Source organism: Callithrix jacchus, chromosome 22, assembly GCF_049354715.1.
Source record: "Callithrix jacchus isolate 240 chromosome 22, calJac240_pri, whole genome shotgun sequence".
In the NCBI taxonomy this organism is placed as follows: domain Eukaryota; kingdom Metazoa; phylum Chordata; class Mammalia; order Primates; family Cebidae; genus Callithrix; species Callithrix jacchus.
Genome location: NC_133523.1, coordinates 31,901,759 through 31,926,936, shown reverse-complemented (window position 1 = coordinate 31,926,936; position 25,178 = coordinate 31,901,759). Strand labels below are relative to the sequence as shown.

Sequence of the window (25,178 nt, the reverse complement as noted above, 5' to 3'; positions counted from 1 at the left end):
ATAAAGTACCATATAGCAAATTTTGCTTTGTTGTGAAACCACAGCAAGCGAATTGACATTTCCTTCCACCCACACATGTGACGAAAAGGGGAAACGATATTGGGGTTCCGGCCACAGCTTCAGCTGAGGAACTTGGAACATCCATCTTGGGACCCGGGACCCTAACAGTATTGTTAGGGGGACACCTTTGTGCTGAAAACCTTAGCACTTTCCATCTGAGACTTCTTCAAGGGGGAGAGATCTGGTTGTGGCGCCTGGGAGGAGTCCTAGCCCCGAGGAGATTAGGATTCAAAGGTGAGGTGAGGTGCTGGGAGGTGGTCTCCAGCCAGTAAGGGGTGGTCTGATGACTACTGGCCAGAGAGGCTTGCTTAGGGATCGAAGTGGTGGGCCTTACGCAGATCAGATAGGGATGGCAGGCAGAGCCTGTGCAGAAAGGGATAGGGTGGGCTACCATAGGGCAACAGAGAAGGGATTTGGCTGGAGAGGTGGGATAGGGACCATGTGGAAAGGGTGGGCTTTATGTAGATAAACTGGGCATGGGCTGGCTCCTCTGTTGCCTGCCGAATTGAGATGGGAGTTAGTAATGCCTGACAAATGAGTTTACTACATGTCAGATGCTATTCTAAGCACTTTAGTTTTTTTTTTTCCTTCCTCCAGAACTTTTGTAAACTTAGTTGTTTTTTTTTTGTTTTTTTTTTAAGGAGTTTCACTCTTGCTGATCAGGCTGGAATGCAATGGCACAATCCAGGTCCACTGCAACCTCCACCTCCTAGGTTCAAGCAATTCTCCTGCCTCAGTCTCCTAAGTATCTGGGATTACAGGCACCTGCCACCACACCCAGCTAATGTATTTTTAGTAGAGATGGTGCTTTGCCATGTTGGCTAGGCTGGTTTTGAACTACCGATCTTAGGGGATCCACCTGCCTCAGCCTCCCAAAGTGTTGGGATTACAGGCATGAGCCACTGCGCTGGGCCATTTTTTTTTGGTTTTGGTTTTAGAGATAAGGTCTTCCCTAGGCTGGTCTGGAATCGGTGACTCAAGCAATCCTCCCACCTTGGCCTCCCTAGTAGCAGGGACTATAGGCATGAAGCACTGCACTTGGTAAAGTGCTTTTTGTTTTTTGTAGAGACGAGGTTTCATTTGGTTGTCCAGGCTGATTTCAAACTCCTGGGCTCAAGTGATCCACATGTCTTGGCTTCTCAAAGTGTTGGGATTACAGGTGTGAGCCGCCGCACCCAGCCTCTGTTTTACTTCTAATAACGGTTCTAATTCTCCATGATAACCCTATGAGACAGATGCTATTATTGTCTCATTTAGGTATGGGAAAGGGACGGTGGGTAGGTGAGGACATGGCAGAGGTGGGATATGCATTCTTGCAATCTAGATCCCGCAGCCCACTTTCTTAGACCCCTTGTGGCCTTGGCTTTTCTGATAACCGGCTGAGTTGGGGAATAGATTACAGGCTTCCGAAGGAGCGTGGGAATTCTGTTCCCCCACATCACCGTGTCCTTTCTTCGGCCCGGTTTCCCCGGCAAAGTGTGGCAGAGGCGCTGTGTTTGGAAGTCCCGCTATCACGGCCCCCCAGATGGGGCCTGGACTACGCCTCTTGACGGCCTTGCTGCTTCTGGCCCTGGCACCACCTCCAGAAGCCTCCCAGTACTGCGGCCGCCTTGAATACTGGAACCCAGACAACAAGTGCTGCAGCGTCTGCCTGCAGCGCTTCGGGCCGCCCCCCTGCCCAGGTGAGAATCCAACACCCAGCCTTGCTTGGGCGGAGCTCGCAGGTAATCGGGAGCGGGGAAGGGACAAGGTCTGTGGGCTACGGGCCAGAGAGGCTTGCTTAGGGATCGAAGCATTGGGCCCTATACAGATCAGATAGGGATGACGGGCCGAGCTTATGCAGAAGGGATAGTGCGGGCTACCGTAGGGCAACAGCGAAGGGATATGGCTGGAGAGACTGGCAGGATAGGGCTCGTAGAAAGGGTGAGCTTTATGTAGATAAACTGGGCGTGGGCGGAACTTGGTGCAGAGCTGGAGGGGGATGAAGAGGAGATCCGGGAAAAAAGTGACAGGAGCGGGGCGCACGCTGATAGGCTGGGAGTGCCGTAAGGGGGCGGAGCTCTGCGGGATTGGGCGAAGGAGAGGGTGTTGCCTGCGCAGGGTGGGGTTAGGCGGACCACACTGGAGCACAGCTTTCCCGCTAGACTACGAGTTCGAGGAAAACTGCGGGCTCAATGACCACGGCGATATCATAAAGCGTGCGTTCCGAGAGTGTCCTCCTGGGCGGTGCAACCCCGACGGCGCCGAGCTATGTAGCCCCTGCGGCGGCGGAGCCACGATCCCCACTCACGCCGCGGGCGGGGGCAGAACCCTGTGGCGCTGCAGAGAGGTTGCAGATGGGACTCCCGGCTGGGCAAGGGCGTGCTGGAGATGGGGGCCCTGATCTAGGGAGCGGGTGTAGCCCCACATAAGGGGTAAGGGGTGGGGCCGTGGTATAAGGAGGTGGCTGGCCTGCAGGGGTTGGGAGGTCCTAGGTTAAGGTAATTGGGCCTTGCGGGACCCAACTACCTTATCAGGTATCACATCAGATGGGCTGTAGCCCCATCAAAGGGTTTGATGAGTATGGGCGGTTTGGGAGGGGGCTGGAGTGGAGTGTGGCCTCCTGCTTTACTCCAACCCCTTATCCCCAGAGGCCGGTCCCTGCCAAGGGGCACTGCCCCCTCACACCTGGAAACCCAGGCGCCTCTAGCTTCCAGGAGCGCACCTCACCAGCAAGTTCCATTGCTTCGAGGACCCCTGAGCCCGTCCCTGGGCAGACCTTGCCGAGTTTCATCCCGTTCTTGGTTCTGGTCCTGCTCCTGACCTTGGTGGTGACAGCGATCCTGTTTGCTCTGCTCTGGCACCTCTGCTGGCCCAAGGGGAAAGCGGACCCCTATCCTTATCCTGGCTTGGTCTGCGAAGTCCCCAACACCAACATGCCCTCGAATTTGTGCTCCCCAGGCGCCCTGGAGACGGGGGACACATGGAAGGAGGTTTCTCTACTTCCACTCCTGAGCAGGGGTTGGTCCGGGAAGAGCCCCGGGGAGGGCAGGGGAAGGTGGACTGGATGTCCTTCCTCCCCTTTACCCTTCCCCTCTCTCTCCCAGAACTGCCCAGTCTGGTGTCACAGCCCCTGTCTCGCCTCCTGGATGAGCTGGAGGTGCTGGAAGAGCTGATTGTACTGCTGGACCCTGAACCTGGGCCAGGTGGGGGCATGGCCCATGGCACTACTCGACACCTGGCTGCAAGATATGGGCTGCCTGCTGCCTGGTCTACCTTTGCCTACTCCCTGAGGCCGAGTCGCTCGCCACTGCGGGCTCTGATTGAGATGGTGGTGGCAAGGGAGCCCTCTGCCTCTCTGGGCCAGCTTAGCACACACCTTGCCCAGCTAGGCAGGGCAGATGCATTGCAGGTGCTGTCCAAGCTTGGCTGATCTGGGGTTCACTGGGCTTAACACTCCACCTTGCTGACTACTAGTCCCAGCATACAATTAGCACTGAAGTACTTCCTGAAGTACAATCCTAACTGGGCAAAGACTCAACAGATACCCTCATTGCTCTTTGCCCTACAAGGGCCCATTCCAACATACACACAGGGCCACATGTGGGAAGGCTTAGCCCAGGTGCCCCTGGGCCACCAGAATCCCCTCTGAGAAACAGCCCTGCTACAGGCACTTGCTGTGATGTGTTGTTTTGAAGCTGTAGCAGACCCCATGACTGACTTCTAATTCTGCATGATGGCCTCTCACTACCTGTTGAGGCTGAAATTCCTTGGCTCACAATGGGTGGGTGTGGAGAAGTGGGTTCCTACCTGCCCCTACACCCTACAAATGGGAAGACCACCTCTCCAAACATTGACAGACTTTATTGTGGGGGGGTTCCCACCTGGGACCCCACCTCTTAAATAAAAAAGTGCATAGAAAAGAAGGGATTTAGAAACCTTTGTACAATATCTACATCCTGGGCCCCCAGGGCAGAAAGGGGGCGATTGCTGGGTGGGCTGGAGGGGTGGAGGCGGGGCCCTTGCCGCCTGCATGCCCACATCCACCCTGAGCATGAGGGTGAGGGTGAGATGCTCTAGGAGGGGCTAGGGAGCCCCCAGGCTAGGGGCAAGATGGCAGCGACGGCAGCAGGTGTGAGGGGTCGTGGTGGGCGGCCACGGCCTCAGTTAAGGAACCGACGGCAGCGCTTGGCGCCACAGTTGCAGGGCAGTTTGTTGCTGGCATCCTCGATGGGGAACTTGTAGTCGTAGGTGAGCTCCTCACCACGAAGGATGCGGCGCAGGGCGAAGATGACGATGTGTTTCTGGCCCTCCACGTGGATGACTCGAGAGAAGCAGTTGGGCTCACAGGAGTGGTTGATGAAGCGGGCGGCATTACCATGCATTGTGGCATCCACGACGTCAAAGTCATCCATTCGGAACATGTAGCACCCGATGCCCTGCAGGGATCAGGCGGGGGATCAGGTGCTCTGTCCCCGAGGGCCAGCCCGCTTCACCCACCGCTTTCCCACTGCCACTGGGAGCCCACCTTCCCATCATAGAACTTCTCCCGCTTGTCGGTCAGCACCGAGCGGATGACAATGCCGGAGTACTCAATGACCATCTCGCCCGCGTCGATGTTTCGCTTACAGAACAGGCCTCGCCCGTGAATGGCTGATCTGCAAAGCAGGACAAACGGGGAACTCAGTGGGGAGGGAGACAGAAACCAGACAACACCTGTAACCCAGTGCACCTGTCAGTCCACCCAGGGGCATCCTCCCCCCCAACCCCACTCACCTGTAGACACCCACAGCCTCTTTGGAAGTCTTCTTAAGGTGACGAAAGCGCATGGCCATGGGTAGCTCCAGGCTGGTGGCACGTCTGGTGAGGGACAGCAGTCACCCAGGCTGGTGCTCAGAATGACCTCTCTCACCCCTGCTCACTCTCTAGGACCCTTCCAGACCACCACCTGCCTCCCATCTCACACCCCATACCTGGTTGACCTGAGCTGCACCTCATCCTCTTCCTCGTCACAGGTGGCCCCCTCAGGGAGCACCCGGTGCTGGGAGGCCAGGAAGTTGAACATGTCAAAGGTGCACTTCCTGCAGGTGGGAGTGGGGAGGGAGGAATACACTATTGAAGACACAGCTAAAGGGGAAATGGGTGGGGTTCATTCTTCTGATGTCAGCTCTAGAAATAACTTTTTAAAAATTGTATTTGAGAGATGGGGTTTTGTCCTATAGCCCACACTGGTGTCAAACTCCTTGGTTCATGTGATCCTCCCACTTTGGCCTCCCAAAGTGCTGGGATTACTGGCGTGAACCACTGAGCCTGGCCAACTCTAGAAATAATTTGAAGTGACCTAGTGTCTCCTCCCCAGGCCTCAGTTTCCAACCTCTAAACAGTTAACTCCCACCCTCAAGAGCTCTCATAGGGCACCCTGACCCAGGCATCACACCCCAGACCTCTCACCGGAGATAGACCTCTGCCCGAGCAGCCCCGTGGGGATTCAGGGGTGGCTCCTCCTGGCCCTCTCCCTGCTGGTGGTAACGAAACTTATAGTGCTGGCAGCGCTGGGCCCCAGGGAGCTGCTCGGCCAGGAAGATGACAGCATCGTGGTGGATGCCCAGGAGCCTTGCCCCACTCATTCCTGAAGGGAGATGTTGAGGACACATCTGTCATGTGGAGGGCCCATCTTGCCCTCGGGGGAGACATCCAGCCCCCAGCCCGCTTTGGGCACACCCCTTACCACTAAAGGAGAGATGTCTGAGCCGGGCATGCCCTCGGGCCTCTTGCACTTTCTCGATCAAAGTTCTCCATGCCCCTGGGGAGAGAGCAGGCTAGGGCTGAGTCAGGATGGTGTTTTATGGACACTCTCCCTCCTGCCACTGCACCCCCTACTCACCCTCCAAGCTCTCTGCTTCCACGCTGAACCCATCCTCACTGCTGATCTCGAAGCGCAGATGTGGGCCAGTCCGTTTCGGGGCCTGGTTCTCTTTATCCTCTGGGGATGGAGGCTCTTCCTCAGAGCTCGAAGCCTCACCTGGTCCCAAGAAGCAGTTTGGAGTGAGGATCACCCTTTCCAGACTCAAAAGCCCCCGAGCCCCACTGCGTTCCCAGTAGACACCACTCTCTCCACTCCTAGGTGCAGACAGATACTGGGGTCTAATGGCCCTCCTACTGCTCCAGTTACCACCCCGTGAGCGCTGCAGAATGGACATTTCTTCCCCTCAAGAGGCTACAGTTCCTCTTCTGCAGGACTTCTTGGGTACAAGAGCATTCCACGGAGGCTTGGGGCCTTTTGGCAGGACACGCCTATGGCTCACTCAAACCCAGTGTACCATAAATCCCATCTACCTGTCATTATTCTGTTTCTCACACAAAATTTAAAATACTGGAGAATCGCCAGGTGCAGTGGCTCATGCCTGTAATCTCAGCACCCTAGGAGGCTGAGGCAGGTAGATCACAAGGTCAGGAGTTTGAGACCAGCCCGGCCAATATGGTGAAAGCCCATGTCTACTAAAAATACAAGAAAAATTAGCCAGGCGTGGTGGTGCACGCCTGTAATCTCAGCTACTCAGGAGGTTGAGGCAGGACAATCGCTTGAACCTGGGAGGCAGAGGTTGTGGTGAGCCAAGGTTGCGCCCTGCATTCCAGCCTGGGTGACAGAGCGAGACTCCGTCTCAAAAAAAAAAAAAATAAATAAAAAGAGAGAATTATATTTTGCATGTTTTTTTTTTTTTTAGATGCACCAAATTTCTGTAACTATTACAAATACATTAAAATTATTATTATCAGAGTCTCGTTCTGTCGCCCAGGCTGAAATGTGATGGCGCAATCTCGGCTCACTGCAACCTCTGCCTCTCAGGTTCAAGCGATTCTCCTGCCTCAGCCTCCAGAGTAGCTGGGATTACAGGCACCCACTACTATATCCAGCTAATTTTTGTATTTTTAGTACAGACGGAGTTTCACCATGTTGACCAGGCTGGTCTCAAACTCCTGACCTCAGGTGATCTGCCCACCTTGGCCTCCCAAAGAGCTGGGATTACAGGCATGAGCCACTGTGCCCAGCTACAAATGTATTATTATATAGGCTCACATGCACAGAGCCAAGTACACTGTATGTTATGAGCTGTTTAGGGGATTTCTCAAGGGTTAACAGATTAAACAGAGCAGACAGGACGTGCTGATGCAGCAGATGTGGATGTGAGGAAGGGGGTTGGGGGTCGGGACAACTCTGAGCCTGAATACCTGAAAGGATAAACTGCCACAAACTGAGAGAGCGATGTCTGTCTCAGCAAAAGAATGGGTTTGGCATGTGGGTGGAGGGCTTAGTTTGGGACATGCTGACTTTGAGAGGCCTCTTAGAAACCACCCCCTGCAACCTGCTAGTGGAGATGATGGGCAAGCAGCAGGACAGGCTAGAGGAGGCCACAGTTCAGGGACAGGGTCTAGGCTGCAGAAAGCAATATGGAGATAATCAGAACACAGATGGAATGACAGCCACCAAGCTGGAAGGGAGCCCCTGGGAGTGAGTGTATAGAGAAGTCAAGGCCAGAGCCCTGGGACACATCTAGATTAACATCTGTGGGCAAGGCAGCAGGACCAGAGGTGAGAACAGGAGCAGCTCTGGAAGCTAAGGAAAACGGTACTTCAAGGTGGGAGGGACCTGCTACACCAAATGCTGCTGCTCAAGCAGGTGTGGGCTGGGGACTGACCGCTGGGGAGTAGGGGCACAAAATCTTGAGTGGAACAGGTTTAGGAGAGGCAAGACCTGCATGGCCACATTCTCCCCACGTCACCTCTCTGGGCCACCCTACCGCACCTCCCCCGCCCAAGGGAGACTCTAAAGCACACTCCTGCCATGTGACTCCCACTCTCTCCAGGCCTCAGTGCCCCAGAGTCCACCTCTGACAACTTCTTCCCTGTGTCCCTGCCCCTCATCTCCAGTGTTTCCCGAATACGGCAGGACTGACCACAGGGCCCTGGCAGGCGCTCTCAATGCTTGCTTTCTCACTGCCTGCTCTAACCTGCCCTGGCTAACTAACATCTGTGTCCCCCACCAAAATGTGGTCTAGTCCTTGAGGACAGGGACCTTCCAAGGCCACTGCCATATTCTTATGCCATCTCTGAGACATAAGCAGCCTCTGAGTTAAGCAGTCTCAATCCACGTCCACTTTCCTGCTCAGCAACTGAGCTCTGTGTCATGAGAAAATCCAAACATCTGGACAGGATTGGGCCGAATCCCAAAAAATCCCAGCTTCAGGCTGCTCAAACACTAGCTTACCTGGCTGCAACCATTATCCCCACAACTGCCCTCAGGGACCAACAGAGAACTCCACCGCCAGCTTCGAGGAGTCCATCAGCCAATCCTCCTCCAAGCTCCTCCCACCCTGCGCATTACAGTGTCTGCATAAACATCTGCCTCCCCACCTCTCCTTCACCTCAGAGGTAACCAGTTCAAAACCAGCCACCCAGCCTCCTCCCACCTTTTCCATCCCAGCCAGCCCTTCCCCGCCATCCATGGCTCTGCTGTCTTGGCCCTCACACTAAGCACCTCCATCCAACTCCCCCTCCCAATTCTTAGCTGAACACTAACCAGGTGCCTGGGCTGTTTTGCCTTCCTCAACCATGGTCTCCATTCTGGACTCCGACACTACACCCCACCCCATGCCACCTGCTCTCACCGGACACAAACCCTAGACTCCACAGGCCTGGCAATCTCTGTGGCAGCTGGGACTGTGGCGACTCCCTTCCCTGGGCCTCTGGGACACCACTCTTCTGATCTTCCCACTGTCCCTGGCCCTTATCTGGGTGCTAGGTGGGCTGCATCCTCTGAATGATCCTAGAACTTCACCACTGGCTACTCTAGGAAGCTCTCAGCCCCTGGCAGGCTAGGCTCTAAGGCCCTCCCCTGAGCTCTTGGCCATGCTGGACAAAGCCTCTTAAGAGGATCCCACATAGAGCTAAAATGTCATTTCCATGTCTGTTTCTCCCAGAAGGCCAGAGGCTCCTCAAGGCCATCTCTAACTCTAGCACCAAGCCTCAGGCTTGGCCCCCAGGAGTATATACTGGTTTTCAAAAAGGACTGATTCTGCATCTGTGAGTCACCCAACTGAGCCAAACACAGGCAAGCAGGAAGAGAAAGGGCAAGGCAGGCCCTACCTGAATAGTGGTGCCACTGGGACTCAAGCAGCAGGTCTGGGGGACCATCAGGGACCTGGGGAGGACCACCTTCCAGAAGTGGCAGCAAAGGGGACCGTTCCTGGAGGGGCCTACGAGAAGAGACCTGTCAGGAAGGGGAAGGACAGAAGTCCCAGACCCTCCAGGAAGAGGGGCCTGGCCACTCACCCAGGGCTTTCTTCCCCAGCGGGCTCCCCAGGCCGATCCAGATCAAGGACCCCACGCACTGTAGGGGTTTTCATCCTCACGCGGCTAAACCTGGGAGGGCGAGCCCGAGAAGAATAAGCTGCATCTCCCACCCATTCGTCCCCTGGACTGCTCTGTCAGCCTTAGCACCCGCACTTACCCGCCACTGCCAAGTCCCGGAACCTGGGGGGTGTCCTCTGAGGCATCTCCATCTTCATCCAGCCGGGGGGCTTTGTATGGAGGAGGTGCTGGTGGGGATCGGCCGGAGAAGGTGGAAACCCTCTTGACGCGGATGGCCTGGCGGGGTGGGCTGGCAGGCCCACTGCTCAGCACCAGTGTCAAGGGAGGGGGTGGTGGGGGCGGGGCAGGGCGGACTACCCCAACCACGGGCAACACGCTGAGCAGGGGGCCTGGGGGCAGAGTCCAGGAGGTGGGGGCTGTTGGGGGAATGGTGGGGGGCAAGGGTGGCTGCTTCACTGGGGGTGGGACAGGTTCACCCTCCCCGGTCATCTTCACAAATACTTGCCCCAACTTGTTGACAAGGATGATTTTGGATGTGGCGGGTTTGGGGGGCTCAGGGGTAGGGCCAAGACTTAACACCCGGACCCCTGGGGCCCCTGGGAGCCAGGCAAATGTGCGAGTGGGATCAGCTGGGCTGGCAGGCAGGCCCTGGGGGGGCTGGCTGCCATTAGCCAAGGGAGGCGCTGGTGGGAGTGACTCCTCTCTGGGGCCAGCACCTCCCTCACCAGGCCCCCCTAGGTTCTTCAATACAAAATCCACAATTTCCGATGGCAGGTCCTCAGGAGGCCGGGCTCTGTCCCCTGCAGCCCCGAGGACCCCTGCCCGGCCTACTCCTGGCCCCGAAGGAGGAGTGCCCTGGCCCCGAGGCTGCTGTACTGCCTCAGCCTCACTGTCAGTGCCATCATCCACGCCGTCCAGCTGTTCAATTCGGGGAACTCCAGGGTGGGCACCGGGGGCTAGACCAGGGCCAGACACCACAGTCACAGGAAAGTGGATATATCGGGAGGTGGGGCTGGCCTCCTCTTCGGAGCTGTCCCCTGGGACCCCATGGCTGCTCCCCATGGCCCCAGCGGCTACAATCTCTTCCTGGAAGGGCTCAGTCCCCAGCAGGCTGGCCGCGAAGTCCAGGTCAGCAGCACTCAGTCCTGATACCACCTCCATGTCCTCGAAGTCTGGGCCCAGGTCTTCAGGGGGTGGTGGAGATGGGGCTGGGACAGGGGGAGCCAGCTCCCCTGAGGTAGGTGTGAGGGCCGTGACGACTGAGGTAGGAGGGGGCACCCTGAGCTGAGGGGAGGTTTTGAGAGGAGGGGAGGGCCGCCGTGATGGAGGCAGCCTGGGAGCCAAAGGACTGGGACGACGGGAGCGTCTGGGGGGAGCTGGGAAGTCCGGGTCTCCCACTGTGGGGATGTGGTGGGTCAGTGAAGATGGACTTCCTGTGGGGGGAGAGTCAGTATCACCAACAGCTCCTACCTCCCTGGCTCCACCCCCAACCCCCACATGCCCGGTGCTCACCAGGGGAGGGCAGGGGGCCAAAGGAGACACCCCCCAAGGGCCTCCGGGATGGCGAGTAGTTGGGCACTTTGATTCGAGCCCCCGAGAAGGAACGGGGGGCTAAAGGAGGGGCACTGCTTGAATCTGGTCGCAGTGGGGTGTCCAGGTTCTGAATGGGCGAGTGGTGCTCAGGAGCTCCGGGGACAAGGACATCTGTGTCTGGTGGTGGGTCCTCACCACCTGGGGGCTCTGAAGAGGCAAGAAACAGCATTGGGGTGGCAGGGGCTCTGTGCCAAAGCCTGCCCATGCCCTCCTCCTGAGCCACAGTGCCTCTCAGGCCCCTGACCCTGACCCAGTCACAACAGACCTCGGTTTCCAGTGACAACCTAGGCCAAGCCCACCGTGGAGTTAGCAAAACCTGCACACAACTGGGCCAGGGCCCTTGTCCTTTGCCATCTTCTTTCTGCCTCTGCTGCAGGCTTTGCACACCACGGCCCTCTCTCCAGCATGGCCAGTCCTACCACTTTCTTACCTGCCTGGCGCATCCCTGCCACATCAGACGTCCCTGCCCCGCCCCGGCCCGGAGGCTCTCCATTACCTGGCTCCACCCAATCTCTGCAAACTGATCTCCCTCATCCTCTCAACACTCCCTGGTTTCCAGCCGGGATGGGTATACCCACCTCCTCTGTTCACTTCTTGTCTTGCTCCAACCTGGAATAAAGCCCTTCCTACCATCCAAATCTCTTCTGCCTCCTGCTCTGCCACAACCAGCTCTCCCTCATCTCCAAGCCCATTCTTTGCTCTGCCATCCAGCTCTCAGCTACATCCCACTGCCAGTGTGGCTCTAAGGGGGCTGGTTTGGGAGCCGAGCAGATCCAGTTCCAATTCCAGCTCCCCACCATGTTACCGTGTTCAGCCACTGTTCCCTAGAGGTGCAGTATGGCAACGCTGGGGGGCATTACGTGAGAACAGAGCCCGAAGTTAGGGAGCTGTAGCATTCTTCTCCCTGCAGTCATCCAAAAGCCTCTCTCCCCTCCTCACTTATCATGAAAAGGCAGGCAAAGCCCCTGGCATGTAAGGCACAGCAGTAAGCAAGTTGCTGATACATTACAGCAACTGAAGCAAGAACAAGGCTCCTGGACTTTCCAAAGGGGAGCGGGGAACAGGGATCTGTGGGGTTTTTTTAGGGAGAGCGGCATTCAGGAAGAAGACAGAGCCAAGGCCACACCTGAGGAAGGGGCGGGGCTGTGAACAATGGTCTGGTTCTCCTCTGCGGCCTCCAGGTGAGCAGGCTCTTCCCTTGGCCCCCATGGCCGATACTCCAGAATTCGGCACCGATACCAGCAGCGCCTCCGAGCATCAACCGTACTCCAGTACAGACGGGAGCACCTGGAATGTGGGATAAGAGGGTTAAGATGCTTGGGAAGTGGAATCCAGCTGTGGAGCCCCCTGGCCCCACCGAACACCCCGACTGCTCACTGGTAGCCAATGGGGAAGAGCCGTCCCTCGCAGTCCGAGAGATCAGACAGAGTACCCAGGGAGTCAATGCGAATGGAGCCTGTGATGCAAAGTGGAGGTCAGGAGAGGCAGGCAGGCCAGGGCAGGAAGACGGGGAGGAGAGCAAGCAGCTTACCAATGAGCACGTTGATGGCGTCAGGTTCAAGCCCCGTCAAGAACTTCCGCTTGAAGTTGATGCCCTCAAAGTCCACATAGACTCGGCGCAGAACATCAAAACCATCAGGGTTCACAATCTCCTGGGAGAGGGGGTGATAAAGTGGGGTGGCTGGATTGGTGGGGGAAGGGGGATGCCTGGGATAAATCTATAGGTGAGATCTGAGCAGTCAGGGGCTTGGCCTAAAGGCCGCTGGAAAACAGACTAGGAGACACTGAGAGGGGGCAGGGCCAGGCCTGGGGGTCACGGGGGTCCCTGAGTGAATAGGAAGAGAGGACAGGAAGGAGCTGTGTGCCCCGAAGTTCTGGCCCACCTTGCCATCTAAGAGGTCAGTGTGCTTCTGGCAAAAGACTTTCTTGTCATCTTGGAAGATGCAGTAGCTGGCCCGGGCACACATGAAGTGGAAGTTGCTGAGGCAGGAGGACAGGCAGCAGCCCACCGTGGCACCAGGCTTCAGGCAGAGCTCACAGCGCTGCATAGGGGAGGGTGGCTCAGGGGAGAAGCCAGGGCCAGGTGCCAGGCACCACTGTCATTGAGTCTGCCTGGGTCTGTCTAGCCTGGCACCTGGCATGGCAAAGGCTCTCACCAGGTGCAGCCTCTCCCCAACCACATCCAGGCCCAGGTGTACACAAAACTCTGATTCTTTGAAGTGAGAATGACAACGCCTATTGCTTGCTAATGGCACTGACCATCTTTGTCACACTGTTCTTAGGCAGAGGTTATGTTACTCTCATCCTCACAGCTACCTCCACAGAGGGAATCTCTACCACCCCAACTCCTAAGAGTGCTTAGGGCCTCTCTGTACCTGGCCCAGGTGCCACTCTGAGGAGCGGGGAATTCTAACCTCATGGGGATATAGTGAGAGGCTCAATGCCACCTAGCATAGAAAGCATGCAGGCCAGGCTTAATCAACGGGCATGCTTCTCACTTTTAGACTCCCATGCTTCAGGCCCAGATTATAGCCAGAGGGCCTACATAGGAAGAAGCTGCCATCAGCACCAACATCCCAGGGCAATCAAGAGACCTCAGCCTGGCAGCAAAAGGATGCCAGGTAGGGAATGTGAAGTAGGAGCTGTCTGCACTGGAGGAGGCCTCCCTGAGAGCTGGAGGGCTGCCCACCTCTCTGGGCCCGTGCCCTCACCATCTGCCTCCCTCGGGCCACAGCAGCATGCACATTCTTGAGGGAGCCGTCATTCTCCTCAAAGACTTCTGCCGACCAGATGGCACAGTTGACGTGTGTCCACTCGTTCTGACCAATGTACAGGAGCCGCCCTGCTTCCTGGGGCAGAAGGGGAGTGGCATGATGGGAAGGTCCAGGGACCAGGCCCCACAACCTGGTGTGTCAGAGAGCAGCCCTCACCTTGGAGTCAGCATCCCCATATTTGAGGCAGAGTGCACACTGACGGGGGTCTTCTAGGTGTGAGAAGGCAGCAGGATCCTTGCCCTGGAATGCTGGAGAGGAAGTGGGAAGGAAGGTCTAAGAATCAGGACCCAGAGCCTGGCCACCAATGCAGGGGTCTTGGGCTCCTGCCCTCAACTTCCCAGTACCTGCTGAGGGATCCCCAGGAGGCTGTCCTGACTCTGGGGTCTCTGGTTCCTGTTGTCTCCACTGCGCATAGACATGGTCCAGGGATGGGGGCAATACCGCATTGGGAAGGACTCCGCTGTGGAGAGGCAGGGTTAGCAGCTGACGTGCCCAACAAGGGCAGCTGGACGGGCACCCGCCCACAAACCAGCCTGAACTCGCCATGACACCCACTGCTCTCTCTCCACGTGGAATTTCTCTCAGTCTGTCAAATAAGCCAGGCCCTCTTGTGCCACCTTGGACATGAAACACTGCTCCTCATGCCTGGAATACTCCTCCTCCTCAGCTCTGCTCCAATGTCACCTCTTTCAGGAAGCCTTCCCTGATGCCTTGGCTCCAGCAGGTGCCCTCTCCAGGCCCCCACTGCCCCCTGGTATTCTCCATCACTGCTCTGACCATCTGGGTCTTCAGTGCCTGCCTGGTCCACAATGAGCTCTTTAAGCAGAGCCCAATCTGACTTGCTCACTGCTTTGTCCCCAACACTGCCCTGTGCAAAGCAGAAACAAAGCTCTGCTAGTCCAGAACCACCAGGGAATCTCACCCGGGTTCCACCACCCTCCCATAAACTCCACTCCAAACCCCACCTCTGCTCATCTCTTCTCAGCCCACGTGGCCCCTGCATGCCCTGGCCTTGCCCTAACTCCCTGGCCCCCTCCTGCTAGCCACCCAGCCTTGCTCACTTTGGCAGCCGGGTACTCCGTCGCCAGTACTTGGGATCATGGGCGTCGAACCAGCCGAACGCAGATTCTAGCAGCTGCGGAGTAGATTAACAGGGTGAGAAGAGCCACCTTCCCCAGGAGAGCTGGCAGAAGCAGGGTCTGAAGGGCCCACTTCCCACCCCATGGGTGTCCCTGGAAGAGCCCACCTTCAGCAGGAGTCCCTTCATCTGGCCTCCAGCCCGGCGTTCTGGGGTCTCTCCCTCCTCCGAGTGCCTCATGAGAATGCCCACCATGTCCTCCATAAAGCTGTGCTGTAAGGGGGTTTGTCAGGGGCTGAGCCACCTCTGCGCAACCCCAGTCCTCTCCTCCTGGCACCCACCTGTTCCTCCCAGTGTCCCACTCACCACAGACTTGTAGTGGCCGTCCTCGAAGCGCTGACTTATAGCTTGCAGGCCGCAGGGTCCTGGGTGCAGCTGCTTCCCATCCGGCCCACACTGCAAAGCGGGGAAGTCAGCAGGGCTGGGGCTGGACCTGGCCCCGCCCTATCCTGCCTCCCGGGCCCTCCAGACCTGGGTGCACAGCAGCAGTGGGCCCGCCACCTTGGAGCTCAGCAGGCCCTGGAGCACCTGGCGCAGGCCCCCCTGGAGGGCCCCACTCAGGGCCTCTCGCCAGCGGGGCTGGACCGCCCCAGCACATGGTCCGCAGGTGTACAGCACCGAGTCTGGCAGTCCTGAAAGGATCTCGTAGTCTTCATCTAGGATAGCCAGGTGGGATAGGGAAAGTGGTTTCAGAGGATGTGAGGGCTCCCAGAGGCCCCTAGGCCAGCAGGACCCTTAGCCCACTTGTCCTCTTGGGGCCTGTGGTGGGGTAGGGGTCCCCACAAGCTTGAGGCTGCAGCCCCAGTGCTTCGCTGACTCACCTGAGAGCCCCTCGCACTTGGCATGCACCCAGTGGTCGCACTGTGCGCATTGCATCATCTTGCTCTCGTAGTCATTGTCTTCATAGCAGCGTGTGCAGATCGGGCAGTAGTTTCCTGGAGGAAGGGAAGAGAAGGACGAGTCAGAGGTGCTGGGGTTCCCACCTAGCCCTGAGTGGCTCTGTTCAGGGATTAGCTGTACCTTAGCTGCCTCCATTATGATCCCGCCTTGGGTCTCTACCAGTCCCTAAAAGCTACTTGAAGATGAGGCCTCTTTGTTTTTTTTTTTTTTTTTTTTTGAGACAGAGTCTTGCAGTGGCAAGATCTTGGCTCACTGCAAATTCTGCCTCCTGGGTTCAGGCGATTTTCCTACCTCAGCCTCCTGAGTAGCTGGTATTACAGGTACCCGCCACCATGCCTGGTAAACTTTTTGTATTTTTACTACAGATGGGGTTCCACCACATTGGCTGATCTTGAATTCCTGACCTCATATGATCCACCTGGCTCGGCCTTCCAAAGTGCTAGGATTACAGGCATGAGCCACTGTGCTCAGCCCTAGGATGAGGCCTCTTCAAACTTGGCGGAACACAAGGCCTTGCTAATGTGCTGCCTGAATGCTTCCAAACCCCTTGGTGAAGATATGAGGCTCCAGGAAGTACCTCAGACATTAAGATGATAGGGTCCCAGGCCTACCATCCTCAGAGAGGCTATGCATCCCTGTTTTACATCCTGGATGGACTTCTGTGGAAGAGTTCCCTGAACTGAACAGACAGTCCCATAGCTAGAAGGTGGAAAGCCATGAGGAGAGAGGGTCTATGCTAAGGCCTGTCGAGGAGCTTGGCCATTTCCCCATGGCCCCCAGTGTCCAGTTCCCCTGCCCGGTCCCCACCTTTCTCATAGAGCTGGGTGCACCTGGGGCAGAGGCTGTAATCTCCAGACCACTCGACGTCCCAGTTCTTGCCTGGAGTCGCCCCACAGCTCTTACAGCGCACACAGGCTGAACAGATCTAGGGGAACAGGGCGATGTTAGGGGAAAGCCAGCCACTGGGCTGGAGCAGTGAGTGGGAGATGGGCAAGGAGGAGGTGGGGGTATGCAGGAAGCAAACAAGGAAGGACGAGTAAGAGGAGAAGAGACACGCAGAACAGACACGGAGGAGCAACAGGAGGAGTGTAGCAGTGGACACTGGACTAGAGCAGGGGATTCTGAGCCCAGGGAACATGAGATTCATAAGCTCCTAAAGCTACTCCATACAAATTCTGAAAGTAAATCTGATCTACGTGAAATTATTGAAGAGAAAATGTTACCAATCAAATTCTCAAGAGGATCCCAAAACCCCCTCTCTTCCTGAGAGCCCCAGCCTAGAGCAAGTTTGAGGGTAGTGGTGATATTAATTAGAACCAAGGCAAGGGGTGGACCTCATCTCTCACCCAGTGGCGCCGTTTGCGCGTGGCCCGGGTTGGGTAGCTGGGCCCCAGGCAGGCGGGGTGGTAAGCATGGCGGCAGCGCTCACACTCCAGGAGGTGCTGTTGGATGTGGAGACAGAGATAGCAAAACCTGCTGGCACAGGGATGCCCTCACCTTCAGGCCTCCACCCATCCCATCTGGCCCCCCGGGCCCAAACCTTGGATCCTCGGCCTTTGCGTCCACAGACATGGCAGAACTTGCATCGACGGCAGCACCAGGTGTCGTGATGCTGGGGCAGGGGCCGCTCGGCCTCCTCCAGGCAAAATGGGTGGAAAGGGTCACAGCAGACTTGGCAGAATACCAGCTGGGGATAGGGAGGGGGAAGTGAACCATGGGTATAGCATGAGGCCTGAGGGCCAGGGGATGAGACAGCTGAGAAGGCCCATGGAATCAGACCATGATGGCCAACAGAGATCTGGGGGTCTGTGAAGAAACAAGATCTAACCTCGTGCAGTCCTTTGCTGGCACACAGCAAGCACACCATCGGGGGGCCCCCTGGCACAGAGGTGAGCACACTCAGGCCCCCCATCAGCCACACGTTCTCTAAATCACAATCTTCCTAGGGGAAGAGAGGACGCAGGATCAGAGGGCAGCCAGGCACACAAGTCAGACCCACCTGGCCTCTCTGGCACAGTCAACAAGGTTCTTCCAACCAGAGGCCCAGCGACCCGCCCCACTCAATGCCATACCTTAAAATCCACACGGACACGGTGCACACCATCAGGAGACTTCTGCTTTCCAGTCCAGCCATTGGGAAAAGAAGCAAAGGGACCAGGGGCCAAAGCATCCTAGGGAGGAAGGGTGGGGGAGTTCAGAGCTGCCAGCCTGGCCATGCTGCAGACTCTTCTCTTTACTTCCCTTCCCCCAGCCTACTAGACCCAGACCCTGATCCAGACCCCACTTCGCTTTCCAGACAGGCAAGGCCCGCCTCATCCCTCAGGGCCTGTCCTCTTGTGTGGACACACCATGACACTCAGGTGTGCCTGTCACTCTGACTTGCCAGGTAGCTCCTGGAGGGAAGGGGCTCTCGGAGCGGGCCGTGCTGACCTTGTCCAGGCGCCTTCGGGCCTTGAGCTGCAACACAGGCTGCAGGGTGGGTTTGCGGGGCCGGCTCTGCTCCTCAGGTTCTGGCAGTGGCAGCTCTAGGCAGGACACAATGTGCAGTGAGGTCCCTCCCCTTCCACAGCCCTCTTCTACAACCCCAAATGTTACCTGGATTCCCAGGGCCTTCTTTAACTAACCAAGACCTGCCAGGACGACTCTTTTTCTTGTTTGAGACAGGGTCTCACAGTTGCCCAGACTGGAATGCAGTGGTGTGACCCACAGCCCACAGCAGCCTTGAACTCCCAGACTCAGACGATCCTCCTGCCTCAGCCTCCTGAGTAACTGAGACCACAGATGCATGCCACCACGTACCACTAACTTTTGCTTTAATAGAGACAGGGTTCCACTATGTTGTCTAGGCTGGTCTTGAATTCCTGGGCTCAAGTGATCCTCCCACTTTGGCCTCCCAAAAGTGCTGGGATTACAAATGTGAGCCACTGCACCAGACCTAGAATGACTCTTCAAGTCTCTCTAATTAGGCTCACTGAGAACCTCATAGGCCAGTTCCCTATGTCCACCTAAAAACTGCCTCCTCTGCCCTCAGCCACCTTCTCTATCAGACTGACACAGCCCTGGGTCTGGGTGCCTTGTCCCTTCCACCCAAGAGACATAGGACTAGATAAACGATCAAGAGAGAACATTGAGAATTCGCACCATTTTCTCGGGGGGTCCGACGCCGAGGAGCAGGGGGGCCCCCGGGCTCTGAGTCATCCGAGTCCTCGAAGATATCATAGGAGGGTCGCTGTTTGACGCAGCGCCGGGCTGACTTGCGCTGCAGGAGGGAGTCCTGCTCCTCGGGCCCTGGGGGGGCCACCACCTCCTCCCGGGGCCCCCCAGCTCCCGCCCCCCGGCGTGGGCCTGGAGGACCAGGGGAGGCCTCAGGAGATTCATCGGAATCCCAGGGCAACAGCGTCTTCACTATCGTCCGGCCTGCGGGAACAGGGGACTTAGTAGGATTTGAGCGCAGCCAGGGACATGGGACACTGGGAGAGAAGCCAGAAAGAAGCAGGGCAGGGAATGAACGCGGGAGCTGTGAAAGCACATGACGGAAAAGACAAAGAAGGTGAGCTGCAAGGGAGGAGGGCAAAGAAACACAGCTCCCTCCACAGCACATGGTTTTGAGAAGAAATGCTCCTTAAAGTTCATCACCTTTTTTAGCCAGTCGTTCCATCTTCCGAGCCTCTATTTTGTCACACTTCCGGTATCTGGGGAGGGGAGCAGCACGTCACCAGGGTAGGGGACTGGTGGTCTAGGGGAAGAGAGGAAGCTCTCCACAAGGATGCCAACCCCACTGCTCTGGCCAGGCAGAAGAGGAGCGAGGTAGGAAGCCTAGAGGACCGACATCGACAAGCAGGGGAACGAAGCCACGCCCAGCTACTCACACACAGCACTGCTTCTTGGTGTTGGGGCCCCCAAATTTGGGCTTGTCTAGGCAGTTGACACAGGACCCACAGTCCTGTACACGTAGGCAGCCCCGACAGTGTCCACACCGAGCCATCCGCATCTTCTTGCCGTGATGGGAGGGCAGCGAGCGCCGGGGTGTGTGGGCCAGGGTCCCTGTAGATCCTGTGGGCTCTGAGTCTCCCCCAGGGCCTGCTGCCTCCACCTTTCCCCGCTGGGACCGTGATGGGACACTCTCAGTCTCAGACGCCGACGATGTATCTATAGCAACAGGCAAGGAGGAGGGCACGGAGCCATAAAGCCACCAGGCCTTCTACCTCACTTCCCTGCTTTCTTACAGCAACAAGTTCCTAGTGCTCCCAAACGAAGCTGCTATAGGTCCTACCAACCCACTTGCCGCCTAACCCCCAGGGCCTGACTTGGCTCCCTCTCTCCTAGGCTCTTGGTGCATGTCACCCAAGTGTGGAGTCATCCCCAAACCTGACATGGCTGTCCAGGCTCCCCACCTACCCTCTGTGGCGAGGTCCTGCCGATCCCGAAGAGGGAGGGCACTGAGGCGAGGGACATCTTCAGGCACCATGGCCCGGGCCTGACCCAGGGCCACAGCAGCATGACGGCAGACATGTTTAATGCGGGGACCTTGCACAGGGGACTCGGGACCCTGGGAGAGAAATCGGGAATGTGTGTGGGCAGCTGCTGCTTGTGCTCCCACAGCCCCGCTCCTCCTGCCAGCCTTCTTCAGGGCCCTCGTCCCGATGCATACCGAGGGCCGCTCTCTCTTAGCTTCCATCGACTCATCTTCTGACCGGATGGGGCCTCTGTCAGAGATCTGCTTGACAGCCCCAACCACCTCCTCCATCTGCCCTCCAGGGCTCAGCTGGCAGGGAATGAACAGGGTCAGGGGCTGGATTGTGAAGAAAGATAGGGACGGGGGCAGGGCATGGTGGCTCATGCCTGTAATTCCAGCACTTTGGGAGGCCAAGGCAGGAAGATCACAAGATCAGAAGTTAGAGATCAGCCTTGCCAATATGGAAAAACCCCATCTCTCCTAAAAATACAAAAATCTGCTGGGTGTGGTGGCGGGAGCCTACAGTCCCAGCTACTGAGGCAGGAGAATTGCTTGAACCCTGGGAGGTGAAGGTTGCAGTGAGCCAAGGCTAGAGTGCACCATTGCACTCTAGCCTGAACAACAGAGCAAGATTCCATCTCAAAAAAAAAGTAATAAGATAGGGATAGGGGACTAGCACAGGGAAGGATTAGGGCTGGGAGGAACACAGGAAGGTGGGGGATCAGGGAAAGGCTGGTTCTGAGGGTTCCCCACAATGCTGGAAAGTGTCCAGGGAGGTGGGAGGTTAGGGAGCTGCAGACAATGGAGGCTGGGTGGATGGGTGTGCAGCTGGGCCCAGGCACCATACTCACCGGCATGGAAGCTGCCACCTTCTGCTGCTGCTGCTGCTGGTCAATCTTGAATAGCTGTACTTTGGCTCTCTTGAGGAGGCTGAACATTTTCTCCTCTACCCCAGACAGCGGCAAAGAACTCAGGCCAGAAATGCGAGCTTTTTCCAGGGGAGGTATCTGCTGTGGTGATGGTGGTGGCTGCAGCTGTGGCTGCGGTGGCGGTAGTGCCTGGGGCAGGAGCTGGGTTTGCAAGGCCTGCAGGGGCTGCAGTAGCTGAGCCTGAGGTTGTGGCCCATTGCTTAGAGCTGGGGCCCCATGAGGGGACACCTCGGCCTTAACAGGAGTGGTGACCACAGGGACGAATCGAGGCAGGCTGAGGTGGTTGGTTCGGCCCACTGCCCGAGGCTCAGGCTCAGCCGGAGAGTCATCAGCGGGAGGAGGCTCTGGCTCAGGGGCTTCAGGAGCCCCAAGAGGAGGAGGAGTAAGCACCGATTCGTAGATCTTCAGGTGGGCTTCGCTTGGGGTAAACTGAGGAGCCCGAAGGAGTAGGGGCCTCCGGGAGGAGGTGGCAGGAACAGGGGGTGGGGAAGGGACCGGGGCAGGTGGGGGGGCTGGGGGAGGAGGGGGCAGCTCCTGGGTCAGTGAGGTCCAGCGAAATGTGGGTTCCCTTAGGATGGACCGTCTCTTCTCAGGGAGAGGGACTGGGGTAGATGGAGGAGTTGGGGCACGTGGTGGAGAGGGGGCTGGTGCTGGTTCCTGGGGAGCAAGTGGGGAGGTGGCGATAGGAGGTCGCAAGACAGGTGAGACCTCCACCTTTAGAGGTTTGGGAGGGTCTTCATCCATAAATCGCCGGGGTGTCTTGATGATACGGGAGGAGCGGGCACTCACCACCGGCATAATAAACTGCCGGATATTCTTCAGGAAGGTGGTGCTTTTGGGGGCCACAGTGGGACTGTCCTCTGGAGGGCCTCCTGTGGCGGTGCTGGGGGTTGGAGTGGGAGGAGAGGTGCCCTCTGGCCCTGCCCGAGCAGCTTCCCGCTCCGCCCGCTGGCTGGGAGTCAGGGGAGGCCGGCCTCTCTTCCTGGAGCAGGTAGCTGGGACCACAGGAGGAGGGGATTCTTCCTGCTCCTCTTGGGGAGGAGGCTGTGGAGGGGATGGCAGGGGTGGTGGGGACACTGAGGGTGGTGGTGGAGGGCAGAGTTGGGGTGCGGGTAGAGGAGATAACAAGGGGGGTGGGAGGGGTGGAGGAGGTGAAGGGGCTGGAGGAGTTGGAGGTGGCGGTGGCAGCTTTGCCTCTTCCCTGTCCATGGCTGGCATCATCTCCCCAGCTACAGCTCTTTCTTCCTTCTCTTTTCCCTCCTCGTCTTTTTCCTCTTCTTTCTTCTCCTCTTTCTCATCATCCAGCTTCTGCTCCTGCTTTTTCCAGCATGGGCTCCCTCCCTGTCCAGATCCAACTCTTCTTTGGGGGGCATCCTGCCAACTTTCCTCATGTTGACCTTGACCCTGACCCGATTCAAGTCCCAAGGACAATTGTCCCATCTTCACTTTTTTGGCCCTTGAAACAAACTTGATCACAAAGGGGAGCCCACCTCGGCCTCGGCCCCTGCCTCCACGGCCTCCACGGCCTGACTGTCCTCCACGCTTGGGGGTACCAGGTCCTGGGCCAGGCCCCTCCTTGCACTTCCAGCTGCCAGTCTGGTGTTTCACTGGAACCACAGGAGGTGGGGGCTCAGGTTTGGGGATTGTCACAGCTGCTTCTGCCAACATTACTGCTTGTTGCTTCCTCCTGCAGGGGCCTGCTGGCCTTCCTGGGGGCCGTCCCCGAGACCGGCGGGGGGTGGAGGGCTCACACGTCCGGTTCCGGGGTGCTGGGGGTGCCTGGGCCCGCCGGAGAAGTTCAGTCAGTGCCTGCACCATCCGTTCTGTGCCTTCCTCACCCCGTTTCCGGGCAGGGGTCTTTGGGGGGGTAGGAGCCACATCTGCTAGGCGAGGAGGAGGAAGGGGGGTCGTCTTATGCTTGCGACCCCGACCTCGGGGCGCTCGACCTAAAAGGAGAATAGGTGTGGGGAGATGGATCAAGCCGGCCCTGCAGACCAAGGAAGGCGCTCCAAGAGGGCAGGGACTAAGTCTTGCTTGTGTGTTTCCCCCACTGCCCAGCCTAGCTTGGACTCTGAACACAGAACACACTCGGCAACTGACAGAGACTAGCTGAACAGGGAAGAGCTGACATGAAGGGCGAGGATAAATTCCTGTGACGCTACAGAGGTGGAGTTCCCCCGTCACTCACCTCGCTGGGATCGGAGCGCAGAGCGCAGGGAACTGGGGGCCACATCTTCATCTGAATGAAAACCCTGAAACTCCTGATTTAGGGGACCAGGGGTGGAGGGGAGAAACAGCAGTCAGTGCCAAAGCCCCAGTCCACCTCAGGTATCAAGGAATATCCCCAGTTCCCACTTAGCATACCCATTCTTATTTTAAAAGATTGAAAAAGGCTCAAAGGTCAAGGGAAGTAGAGGACAGGGTCTCTCCCTAGGGCTGCAGGCGCTAGGTATTTCCAACCCCGATTCCCCAATGCCGGACCAGCACAGCCAAAGCCATGGTTCACTGGCCCAGGAGAGAAGACAGGGTCTCCTCTGGGAAGGCAGCAGGCCCCTAACTCATATTCCAACTCAGGCCAAAGCGGGACCTCCACAGACAGCCTGTTGGGGCACAACTTCTTTCTGAATTAAATTGGGAACAGGGGTCCGCAAGTGGAGGGGCAGGGAGAGCATCAGATGCCTTTCGCACAGGCTCCACTGAGAGCCCTCAGGTGGTTATTAACCGTCTTGGGTAACGAAACCCCCACCTTCCTGCCTGTTCTGAAAGGCTGGGGAGAAATCCTGAGCTGAGCTCTGACCTGCCAGAGTGCCCAGTCCCAGTCCTGGCCTTCATCCCACTCCTGTTCAACCCGAGCCCCAAGAGGATGCCCTCCGCCACTCCACCTGAGATGCCAAGAGGAAGTGGGCCCTGGAGAAACCAAGAGGTTGCGAGGCCCGGCGGGGCGGCCCACAGGTAAGAGCCCAGACAGCTCCAGTCCGTTCGCCAAGGCCACGCTGCTGCTGTCAACCACCACTGGCTGGAGATGCAGTACCCACTGCCTCCTCGCCCAAACCCCCACTGCCCTAGCTTTGCCAGCTGCCGAAAAGCATCGGCCCAAGACACTTCAACAGGACCGGCATCGGGCGCGAGTGCCCGGCTGCAGCCGGGGCTTCTCTACCCACTTCCAGAGGCCCTTTCCCCCGGAAGCTGCATGCAGCCTCCCTCCCTCCGTGCCTCGTCCCTCCGAAGGAACCCTGAGAACCCGGCCTGCCCACACCGCCCCCGGGGCAACCCAGACCCCTGGAAGCCCCGGCCTCCGCCCCACCCGGCGCGGGGGACGCCTCCGACCGCCTCACCTCCTCGTCGGATTCCCCGTCACTGCTCTCCTCTTCCAGCAAGCAGCCCCGGCTCGAGCCCCAGCCCCGGCCCCGACCCCGGCCCCGGCCCCGCTGGACCCGCGGGCCGGCCCACAGGCGGCGGAGCCGGCGCAGGCCCCGGCGGAGCCCCAGCAAACGGAGCAGGGCCGTGTCCTCCCCAGGCTCGGCTCCGCCCGGCCCCGTCGCGCCACCGCCGCGCCGCAGAGCTACCCGCACTCTTTCGGCTCCGTTGCCCCGTCCGCCGCGGCCCCCGCCCCCGCCGGCGCCCCGCGGCCGGCCTGGGAAGCGGCCCCGCGCGGAGCCAGGCCCGGGGCAACTGCCGCCGCCCGCCGCCGCCGCCATCTTGGCACCGTGAGAGGGCCCGGGGAGGCGGGGGGAGGGGCGGCCCGTGCGCAGGGGCGGGGGGAGGGGAGAGAGCGGGGGCGGGGCGGGGCGGCCGCGGCGCACGACAACAACCAGCGCCGCCGCTGGGCCGCCGGGGGCCGGAGGCCGGGACGGCCACGCGCGGGGCACCACGGGAGCGGGAGTCCGCGGCCGGCCGGCGCCCTCGGACCGCACCTGGGGAGCACAGACCCCGCGTCGCGGCCGCAGAGGGGCGAGCCGCAGGGGACTCCGGGAAATGTA

The 25,178-nt window shown here is 58.3% G+C and overlaps 2 protein-coding genes across 8 annotated transcripts; one reads left to right on the top strand and one right to left on the bottom strand.

Moving 5' to 3' along the window:
* The first annotated feature begins 109 nt into the window (after positions 1-109).
* IGFLR1 (IGF like family receptor 1) lies at positions 110-3,962 on the top strand. Of its 4 annotated transcripts, XM_054250310.2 has the most exons (6): positions 110-294; positions 702-773; positions 1,538-1,742; positions 2,205-2,389; positions 2,691-3,060; positions 3,147-3,962. In XM_054250310.2, the coding sequence occupies exons 3-6, from the start codon at positions 1,586-1,588 to the stop codon at positions 3,470-3,472; spliced, it is 1,038 nt and encodes a 345-aa protein (XP_054106285.1). In that variant the 5' UTR covers positions 110-294; positions 702-773; positions 1,538-1,585; the 3' UTR covers positions 3,473-3,962. The 4 variants fall into 4 exon arrangements, with proteins under 4 accessions (XP_054106285.1, XP_017823261.3, XP_054106286.1 ...); XM_017967772.5 differs by lacking the exon at positions 702-773; XM_054250311.2 differs by having other exon boundaries at positions 702-1,742; positions 3,001-3,060.
* KMT2B (lysine methyltransferase 2B) lies at positions 3,885-24,907 on the bottom strand. Of its 4 annotated transcripts, none has more exons than XM_035286409.3 (37): positions 24,534-24,907; positions 23,387-23,459; positions 21,121-23,144; positions 20,465-20,605; positions 20,212-20,362; positions 19,683-19,962; positions 19,450-19,505; positions 18,955-19,230; positions 18,244-18,338; positions 17,886-17,984; positions 17,642-17,755; positions 17,354-17,500; positions 17,160-17,255; positions 16,621-16,738; positions 15,735-15,848; positions 15,385-15,569; positions 15,220-15,309; positions 15,022-15,126; positions 14,837-14,910; positions 14,120-14,235; positions 13,932-14,023; positions 13,713-13,850; positions 12,885-13,043; positions 12,533-12,653; positions 12,379-12,457; positions 12,128-12,288; positions 10,921-11,148; positions 9,548-10,841; positions 9,370-9,459; positions 9,184-9,293; positions 5,924-6,061; positions 5,768-5,842; positions 5,491-5,668; positions 5,013-5,120; positions 4,816-4,899; positions 4,568-4,697; positions 3,885-4,478 (listed from the first exon to the last, which is right to left on the bottom strand). In XM_035286409.3, exons 1-37 carry the CDS (start codon positions 24,894-24,896, stop codon positions 4,203-4,205), a joined length of 8,178 nt encoding a protein of 2,725 aa, XP_035142300.3. In that variant the 5' UTR covers positions 24,897-24,907; the 3' UTR covers positions 3,885-4,202. The 4 variants fall into 4 exon arrangements, 3 of the variants coding, with proteins under 3 accessions (XP_035142300.3, XP_035142301.3, XP_054106280.2); XM_035286410.3 differs by having other exon boundaries at positions 20,465-20,578; XM_054250305.2 differs by having other exon boundaries at positions 21,121-23,078.
* Positions 24,908-25,178: the final 271 nt, after the last annotated feature.

What these genes read in the sequence shown, in the direction of transcription:
- KMT2B (XM_035286409.3), bottom strand. Translation starts at nt 24,896, where the DNA reads ATGGCGGCGGCGGCGGGCGGCGGCAGTTGCCCCGGGCCTGGCTCCGCG. An exon ending in GTGTCCGTGTGGATTTTAAG is followed by an intron (nt 17,756 to 17,885) that starts GTATGGCATTGA and finishes CTCTTCCCCTAG; the next exon opens with GAAGATTGTGATTTAGAGAA. An exon ending in ATGGGGATGCTGACTCCAAG is followed by an intron (nt 13,851 to 13,931) that starts GTGAGGGCTGCT and finishes CTTCTGCCCCAG; the next exon opens with GAAGCAGGGCGGCTCCTGTA.
- IGFLR1 (XM_054250309.2), top strand. Translation starts at nt 2,042, where the DNA reads ATGAAGAGGAGATCCGGGAAAAAAGTGACAGGAGCGGGGCGCACGCTG. An exon ending in CCCTGTGGCGCTGCAGAGAG is followed by an intron (nt 2,390 to 2,690) that starts GTTGCAGATGGG and finishes CCTTATCCCCAG; the next exon opens with AGGCCGGTCCCTGCCAAGGG. An exon ending in ACTTCCACTCCTGAGCAGGG is followed by an intron (nt 3,061 to 3,146) that starts GTTGGTCCGGGA and finishes TCTCTCTCCCAG; the next exon opens with AACTGCCCAGTCTGGTGTCA.